Here is a 9,429-nt window from a genome sequence, read left to right as displayed (position 1 = left end):
CTCCACAATAAATGTTACTCTCTTTAGTAGGATCGTAAATTTATTTTTATATTTTTATTGTAAGATGAAAATATATTTATTTTATGCCACCACAGTGAATATACCTATGGGTTTTATGCCATGAGCATACTCACATGGGGCTTACTATTTTTATTTTCTTTTCGAGATGATATGAACCTGGTTAACTAAGCAAACTATTGAAAGGAAAAGGATAACTACGAAGTTTACCTCTTGGCAAGGCGTTCGGTATTTTTATGTCCTCCGAACGGGACTCTCTGTTTTCTCAGTCGTCCTGAGATTCGCTAGGTGGCGTAGTCAGTGATTCCGGCGGCGCCTATCTTCGTGTATAACTATCTTCTCCCTCCACACCTGACTCGGTGCTATGGTCTCCTCAGGACAGTTCTGTTCAAGCTATATGTCTTCAGTCCTTATCACTTCTCCTTCGTAGTCTACCCATCCGTTCTTGATGATTTGCCTCCTCTGGTTGCGGTTGCGTCATCTTCTTGTCCTGACCTTCTCAGAGGGGAAGTACATGTGGACTTCTCCGGTTCCAATGTAGATGATTGCTTTGATAGTGTTGAGGAACGGTCTTCCAAGGATGGTGGGTGGATCATATTCGTCTTCTCCCATGTCAATGACCTAAAAATCATCTGGAGCTGAATATTTTGGTTGTAGGGGCATGGTTCCATGCAGGTGCTGATAAGTGACTGCGGCCATTATGTTGTCGTCAGATCCAGTGTCATAGAGTGTCTTCTGAAAAGAGTATCCATTGATTGCGCACTCGATGCTTGGAACACCAGGGTCGTCCTTCTTGATTAAGAAAGGTGACTTGAGTCGACGATGTTGACCTCTTCCGACAAGGATCCAATGTTTTAAGTCTTCTGGACAAGACTTTCCACCATCTTCATCCTTTAGGTGCATCATTTGATTAGGTGTGGACCTTGACGTCTGCACCTATTGATACGGTGTCACCCATGTTCTTCTTTGCCCAGCAGTTCGAAGTATGGTGTTGGCAATATCCTGCTCAGTGTGTTTGTGCTCATAGATCTAGGTCCTTCACTTGATGGAGTCTGGGAGTTGTAAAACTCCTCCATGTTTTCCTTGAAGTGTACCTGTTCATAGAGACAAGGCAGAGATCAAGTGCATGGGCTCTGTTGGTGGAAAACACCAACAGAACCAAAAGTGTATTTGTTCTTCTCTAACCTTAAGCATAGTGAGCAAGACAAGTTGATGGATAATAAGATCATGAGTGTAGTATTTGAAATATTTGTCAGATCAGATGGCTCAACCTAATGGAAAGATAATCTATCTATATTTATGTTTTGTTTATATCTTTCAAATATTGAATGTGCAACATATTAGCTTATATGTTTAGGAGTGTGGGATCACGAAGGTAGTACTAAGAACAAAGATTAAAGGACTAAACATGTTGAATTAATTGAGTTGGTTAATCTAGAGTTATAAATCATACATGTTTGTCTCTTTATTTATGTGAATGCTAGAACCAAGGAGAAGCTTATAAAAGCGATAGTCAAGTACCTTAAGGTGTTACCTTACTTGAAGAGTGACGGTACAGTATCACCTTGTGGAAGCTTTCCTTTCTTAGCGGTTGTGCATCGTGTTTGTGACACCCTCCATGAATCATCTCTTATGAGCCACGTCTTTCTTGTGCAAATTGTTAAACTTCATGTGTCACTTTCTTCATCTCCAATGCGAGTTTATCTCAGGACTTCCCAAGTTGATATTGAAAGTTTTCCTGCAGGGGTTAGTCCAACAAAATATCCCATATCTACTATAGCATACTATCGGCTTAAAAATCAACCTAGACACCATGTCTAATTTGATTTAGAAGGGCATTTTAACCTAAGCACCATGCTTAATTTAAAATCCCTTGGAAGTAAGATCATCATTCCTAAACTAAGCACCATGCTTAATTAAGAGATAAATGAAACTATTCCAAACCTAAACATATACTAAAGCAAATAAAGGTAGCATGAGAGCATTTATAGAGATCTACTTAAGTGGAGATGAAGTAGTGTAATTAGCATTTAACAAATTGATCATGTCTCAAAGGTAAGGACAACCAACGTAGCAACATGGCAAAAGATATTTTTATGTAAAGTACTCCCCCAAGCTTGAATTTTACAAAATTCAAGTTTGGATGAATTTAATTCAATGTTGCATGATGATTGGTTGGACATACCTTGTGTTTGTCATTCCTCGGATCTTCTTGCTCCAATCCTGGAAAGGTTAGTGACAAGAATACCCGAAGGAATATTTCTACAATTATCTCAATATGCTCAATACACAAGGCAATGTTGCAAACAATTAAAAGTTCATGTTACGATCTGATAGTGCTTGTTTAAGGATACTAAGCTTGTTCTTGGGAAACCATCAAGTTATGTTGGTGAAGTGGTTTCCCCTCCAACACCTACCTATATCAAGATCAACTCAACGAGATCTGCAATATTTATTATAGACATATGCATCGACAACCGCCCTTTTAAAGTTTTTATAAATAGAAAGGAAGAGGGGGTTGGAGATCGCAAATGTGGTAAGGATGGAGAGACAAATTGATTGGAGAGATGTTTTATATGAGCAAGGACTGGGTGAGGTATTTATGAAATAACTTCCATGCTCACTGTTGTTTCTCTCATTCTCAAACTCCAAGGATGATTCTTCATGAATGCTTAAAATTCCTCTAGGATTGTCTCTCAAGTTTGTTTTATCTATCCATTCAATGGTGATAGCACATGGATTTTTAATGCCCTCTAGCCATTGATGTTGCTCTTCTCGATCCTCCTTCTTATGCATGGGATGTCTAGAGAGATTCATAGGATTATCGGGAGGTTCAAGAGAAAAAGCATAGTAGAAATTATTAAGCTCAAGGATGGGTTGGATAGCCGAATTATGGGATTGAAATGTTTGGAAATCGGCTATTGAAACTTCCTCTCCTTGTATGGGAGATGATTCCTTCTCTATCTCTAAGATTTTTCTATGAAGACTAGTGCAAGAAGGATGTCTACGAATGAAGACATACCTTCCTTTACTAATAGATAAAGAAAGAAAGACTCTACCAAAGGTTATATGATTAAGACCAATGTGAAAATATCTAGGAAAAACATGGTCTTGTAGGGCTAGGTCTAAACCAGAATTTATAGAAAAATTAAAAGATTCCCTAGGTGTAGCTAAAAGTGCATTATCTTTTTGATTAAAAGATAGGACCTCAGCTATAGAAAAGGGTTGGTTTTGACCTATTGCAATCAACTCCGGACACAGATCATAATTAGGGGCAGGACGTGTTGACTCCCATGGTCTATGGCTGGTCTCCGAAGGTGCAAAGAATTTCATAATAGGTATGGAATTTGAGTTATCCATAACGATAAAAATAAAAAGATAAAAGAATAAAAGTATAAAAGTATAATACAAGATAATAGCAAGACTCAAAGTTATCTCAGCAAACCGTCTTTCTCCCCGGCAACGGCGCCAGAAATGCTTGTTGATATTTGGTAACGCAATAAGGAAATGATCCGCAAGCGCACGGATATCGGTGAGCATTTCACCCGGGAGGTTATCCAGAGTTATCGTATTTATATTTTTACCACTGGGAGAAAGAGTGCATCTGACTAACCAAATCTATTGCTACTATCACTTTAGGCTACAAAGAATGTCTTTCGATGTGAGTGATAAATAAAGAAGACTGCAACCGTAGTCTCCTTCTAACCTTGGTAAGGATGATCTACTGTTCTAATGGGGAGGCTAACGGAATCTAGACACCACAAAGGATGTTCGACCCGCACCTATAAACCCTATCCTTCCTGCTAACGAGATGTGATCTACAAAGGTAGCTCGGAATTGTCACGTTCCTCACTACTACCACGGTCCAGCTAGTCAGGGAATATCTATGAGTACCCCAGCCTAAACATCACGTTTACGCCAGCAATGATTACTCTAAACTCTACGCGAAGAGATTAAAGTAAACTCATAAACCATAAGAACAATAAAACAAGAACTTACTAGAATTTAGAAGTCGAAATACTGAAGAATCCTAGGAGCAAGCTTCGGGTTAGGAGAACTTGATCCCGCAGGTACAAGCTTGGAGTAGACACCGACAGGCCGGGCTTCCTCCAATCTACACCTCCACTCTATCTCTCTCAATCTAGTAGAAACTAGAAGATCTATTTCTACCTTACATTGGTTGCTAAGCCTAAAAAGAAATATTAATTAGAGAAGAGGTTTTCCTTCGAGGGCACCCCTCAGTCTCTATGATAATTTCTTCATGTCTTCTCCAGGGGCCAGGGGGGTCTCCTTATATAGTCCTCCCCTTCTATGCGTTTTTGGGTCGGTAGGCGATGTGGTACTACGTTATTCTGGATCCAATAGGTCGGTGGAGATCTCCCGAGAGAAAGAGTCCTGATTGGGCTCGGCAGGTGGGCGGGCACCCAAGGAAACTGGGCGGGCGCCCAGGTCCTGGCCCCGTTTCGCCTCCGCTTCGGTCTCGTGGCTTCTGGAGTCTTCTAGATGGTAGAAAATTACGCGGTGCGTTGATATCTCTATGTAATCCTGACATGTGGGCCTTTCTTCCTTATTTCCTGATAACCCCCTGCAGAAATAGACAAACACCAAAACTCATGGAATTCTGTCAGATAAAACCCTAAGTCTAGATGTTGATTTCATTTAGATCCTTTTCTTTGTTTATTTGATAATTAAATTTGATACTTAAGGACCGTCAACACCAGTCAATAGTGTCCCTGTGTGGAGCTTCCGTCGAGAGCGTTGTTTACTACTTGCTATGATTTATGTATAAGACTATGTGATTTATTATGTTCCGCTATGTAATAAACACTGTAATGGTACATTTGAGATTTGTCTACTTATGTGTGCGACTGTTTCTGGGGCACATATGAGTCTTTTTTCATCCTATTTTGTTCTTAAAATATGGGTGTGACAACAACTTTCGTACACCATGTTTTTCCAGATTCTGTCTTTAACTTGGCTAAAAATAGGAAATGCCACATCTGTCTAGATTTTGAAACAGAACAGAAACATCCAAGTGTAAATATCATATCTCAGGTTCTACTTATCCGAATAAGTTCCAGCTTATACTGTAGGAAGGCTTAGAAAATTGTCAACTTTTCTATAGAACACTTTTCCAAATTCTATAGTCATATTTGTCTCAAACAGCAAGTACCCAAAACTGGTCCAGATTTCTTGACAGCACATCTATATCATCTTGTGATTTTTGTAACTTCGAAACCATAATAGCTATGAGGGTGATTTTTGCGGTCAGAGAAAGATCTTGAAGTCTATTTGTTCCCAGAAAAATTTGATAAACTTTGCATGATCAGAACTTGAGATACCCCAACATTATGGCAGACTGCTCCAGAATTCAGCAAGGGATAGAAACAAGAGATAGGCAAACCCAACTAATTATTTCATTAATCCTTATGCCTTAGGCCTATGAACTAATGAAATTGTGAGGAAATCCCACAAAATCATTGCACTCATTACAAAGATCCAAATCAAGCATAAACATAATAACAAACCAACTAAGCATTGAAGGTTCACACTTAACTCAACTTGCGATACTATCGTTCTCTTCATATTAAGGGTAAGGATCCTAACATTCTCTTTCATTAACGTACGACATGAGGTCGCTATCATCGCCGCCGTCTCGCCAGCGACATGCCCACCACAACCGCTTGGATTAAACGCTCGACGTCTATGCCCTTCCCCATCACCAGTGGTCCAGTGCCGAGGCCGGCAAGAGCAGGAACCCCTCCGCGACATGTAGTTGCGCTGCTGGGCGACAACGGCGATAGGAGCTTCAACAAGCTAGATCTGGCCATGCTGCTCCCTGGGCCCCTACCCAGCGATCGGGGACGAGATCCACCCGTCGGCAATAGGACCATGTAGTTCGACGAGCTCGCCTCCTCCCTAGTGCCACTACTCCTGGCCCTGCCGACCCTCCTCGGTCGACGACCAAAGGAATGCATAGGCAAGGAACGGATAAAGAATGGCCGCACATGTCCTCAGATTCACTACTACCTGAAACAGATAAGAATTTTTTCCCTCTATTTCAATATTTCCATGGTGAGACTTTGGATGGAGTAGAGAAGCCTTGCAAATTTTTTACCGGTCTATATAATGTAATCATGTTGCTCTTATTCTAGCTACATCAAAGCATTAAACACCTTAAAGACGAAATCTCATTTGTGGGTTGTATGACCGGTTTCTATAACTGTCTGGGTGACAGATTCGAGATGCTAAGAGACAGACCCTCGTTTGTGAGTTGTAACTGCCCTTAGGAGGCCAAATGAATGAATGAAAAGACCAGCTGGGGCTCTCTCCCCTTTGGTCGACTTATCAAAAATAATAGTAACCAAGTTTCTAATAATATTGTTTAGCATCTATCACTACTACACATGAGGCTTAGGTGGCAGGATTCGGCTAACGTCTGCACCAGTTACTTTCGGATCATTTTATTTTCTGGGAGCATATACCTGAGAATGCTTTGTGGTAATTAATTAACTCGGCAGTTTGACACAAGGAGTAGCAGACAACAAGAGGTCTGCTTTCCTCCTAGCAGTGATCCCCATGGTCTCAGTCATGTCAAGCTCACCAGGAACGACGCCCTCCGGCAGGCTCCAGTCAAAGTAGAAGAGCAAGCTGGCGAGACCAAGCTCGACATTTGCCAGCCCAAAGGCCATCCCAGGGCAGATCCTCCTCCCGGCGCCAAACGGGATGAACTCGAAGTCATTGCCCTTGAAATCCCTCGTGTCACCGAGAAACCTCTCAGGATGGAACGTGTCTGGCTCCTCCCAATAATCCGGGCTCCTAGCGATGGCCCAGGCGTTCACAAGCACCATGGCTCCCTTGGGCACGTCGTAGCCCAGTATCCGGCACTGCTCCTGGCATTCCCTTGGGATCAGCAGCGGCCCCGGGACATGCAGTCGTAACGTCTCCTTGATGACCAGCTGCAGATAAGGTAGCTCGCCTAGTCGATCTTCAGTTACCTTCGTTTCGTCCATGAACACTCTCCTGACCTCAGCTTGTGCCTTGGACATGATTCCTGGATTCCTCATGAGCTCAGCCATCGCCCACTGCAGCGTTGTTGTCGCTGTTTCCATGCCCCCTCCGATAAGATTCTACGTACATGGAGTACAATACAATACAGTTTATTTCACACAAGAATTGACGACAATAATAATATAATTAACATTAAATTAGCAAATTTACAAACACTCACAAATATGACTGCTTCGATTATCCTCATGGTGAGAGGGAACTGAAGGTTTCCTTCCTTCTGGATCCGGAGGAGAACGTCAATCAGATCCTCCTCTTCTTCTTCTTCACCTGACCTTCGTCGCTCCAGGTGCTCAGCTAACACTCCATCCATGAAGGTGAACAAGGAGTGGTGGTAGGCTTCTACCTCGCGCGACGCCCGGCAGCTCAGAATGCGAACCAGCCACGACGACGGGAACAGGTCTCTGGGCGTGAACCCGCCGGCCAGCCGGACACTCTCGTCGACAAAATGCAGCAGCGTGTCCCTGTCCTCGACCTTGAACCGCCTGCCCAGGATGGCGCGCAACGACGTGTCGGCGACGTACACGGTGACCAGCTTGCCGACGTCCACGAGTGGCGGTGCTGCTCCTGCTGCTGCTGCTGCGGTGGACGACGCGACCGCTTGGACTAGCCGGAACGCCTTGTCCTCACGCACTGGCCGCAGGGACTGGACACGCCTGGCGCTAAGCAGCTCCATGAAGCAGATCTTGCGGAGCTGCCGCCAATGGTCGCCGTACGGGGCCCAGACGATGCCCGGCCCGTCCTTGATGATCGTCTTGACGGCGAAGCTCAGTGGCCTCGTCGAGAAGATGGCATCGTGGGTCTTCATCAACTCTTTCGCGGCCTCTGGCGTGGATGCTACGATGACCGGGACCTCGCCAAACTTGAGGAACATGAGAGGCCCATGGCGGCGTGACAGGTCCCGCAGCGCACGGTGCGCGAGGGAGCCGCGGAGATGGTGGATACTGCCGATGACAGGGAGCTTCCATGGGCCTGGAGGAAGCTTGAGGCCGGGACGGCTACCATATCCAAAGGGAGCTTCCTTCCACAACGACTTGAGAAGGAAGTACACAAGTGGAATTAGAGCTAGAAGGCAGTAGTACACACCGTGGTCCATGATTGCCAAATTTGGTGCTTTGGATACTACTGTGTGGCTCTATTTTGGCTAGGGAAGTATACAAGTGGAAGAGCTACAAGACTAGTTGCATTTGTTCATCATTTTTGTGCGTTCCATAATCCATATTGCTGGATCGATGCTTATATATAACTATAACATACTTAAAATCTTCTTTGTGGCTTCCTTCATCATTTTGCTTGCTCTCTCGCTGACCTACAATACAAAATAAACTCTAATCTCTGCTTCAGGGATCCATCAGAAAACAACCTCTCAACACAAGTACTCTCTCCGTTACAAATTATAATATTTTGGCTTTTCTCGCTATGTAGTTTGTGATATGCATTTACATATATACTATGTCTAGATATATAGTAAAAACAATATATCTAGAAAAGTCCAAACGTTTAGAACAAGAGGGAGTACCTCTTATATTATATTAAGATGCATAACAGATCGTAGTTATAAAATTCTGGCAGAATTTTAGCAGTCGCGACCATTCCCATGCTAATCGATCTATCAAAATTGTACGGCACACTCACCCGTGCCCATGTCCACGCCACTTGTCACTAGCCGTCCAAGCTAAGGCGCCCTTGAAAAAAGTATAAAACTAATAACACAAGAAAGACGCTAACCTCTAAAAATCTGGAAGCAGCGCGCGCCCGCGAAACAGCCAAGGTGATCTCCGAAGTTAGCGAAGAAACTGAGTAGTTGAGCTCCAAAGACAAACCAGCACAGACAAGCAGGGCAACCAGTGAGTGAACGAGAACAATCCACCACTTAGCTATATATATATATATATTCCAACATTAAAACTAGTTAAATTGAGGTTCAAGTCCACCGCCCATATCTTACAATTAGCATGAGCCGAAGTGTTTGTCCTTGCAGGAACCCCAAAGTACCGGATGGCGTCGCGGAAGTGTTTCCAAAATGACGGGCTCGCTGCATTGAAGACCATTTCAGGAGTACTGAAAGTACGTAGGAGACCACCACCCAGGGGCGGATCCATGGGGGTGGCAGCCGGTGCTACAGCCCCCTTATGAGCCTGATTTCTGCCTTATATTACTGTTACTTTGCATCGAATCAACATTCATCTCTGGCTCTAGCTCTAAATCTTTATTATTTTATTATTTTTTTAAGAAAATACTGTGGGGAAAAACCCACAGTTTCAATTTTTTTATATAGATTTTAAAACAATAGAATCCAGAAAGCAAACATGCATGCATATACCCTCAATATCAATCCAAGAC

General features: G+C 43.3%; 1 protein-coding gene across 2 annotated transcripts; it reads right to left on the bottom strand.

The window, feature by feature from the left end:
• LOC8064581 (premnaspirodiene oxygenase) lies at nucleotides 5,494-8,938 on the bottom strand. Of its 2 annotated transcripts, XM_002442151.2 has the most exons (4): nucleotides 8,815-8,938; nucleotides 7,250-8,395; nucleotides 6,623-7,148; nucleotides 5,494-6,048 (listed from the first exon to the last, which is right to left on the bottom strand). In XM_002442151.2, the coding sequence occupies exons 2-4, from the start codon at nucleotides 8,180-8,182 to the stop codon at nucleotides 5,828-5,830; spliced, it is 1,680 nt and encodes a 559-aa protein (XP_002442196.2). In that variant the 5' UTR covers nucleotides 8,183-8,395; nucleotides 8,815-8,938; the 3' UTR covers nucleotides 5,494-5,827. The 2 variants fall into 2 exon arrangements, with proteins under 2 accessions (XP_002442196.2, XP_021301598.1); XM_021445923.1 differs by lacking the exon at nucleotides 5,494-6,048 and having other exon boundaries at nucleotides 6,075-7,148.

Source organism: Sorghum bicolor, chromosome 8 (assembly GCF_000003195.3).
Source record: "Sorghum bicolor cultivar BTx623 chromosome 8, Sorghum_bicolor_NCBIv3, whole genome shotgun sequence".
Lineage (NCBI taxonomy): Eukaryota > Viridiplantae > Streptophyta > Magnoliopsida > Poales > Poaceae > Sorghum > Sorghum bicolor.
The sequence above is the reverse complement of the archived record's forward strand: the minus strand, read 5'-3'. Positions and strand labels throughout refer to the sequence as shown.

Excerpts from the sequence above, each read along its gene's own strand:
- LOC8064581 (XM_002442151.2), bottom strand. The coding sequence starts at position 8,182 with ATGGACCACGGTGTGTACTACTGCCTTCTAGCTCTAATTCCACTTGTG. Across the intron at positions 7,149-7,249 it reads TAATCGAAGCAGTCATATTT|AATCTTATCGGAGGGGGCAT; the intron begins GTGAGTGTTTGT and ends CCATGTACGTAG. Across the intron at positions 6,049-6,622 it reads GCCGGAGGGCGTCGTTCCTG|GTAGTAGTGAATCTGAGGAC; the intron begins GTGAGCTTGACA and ends TATCTGTTTCAG.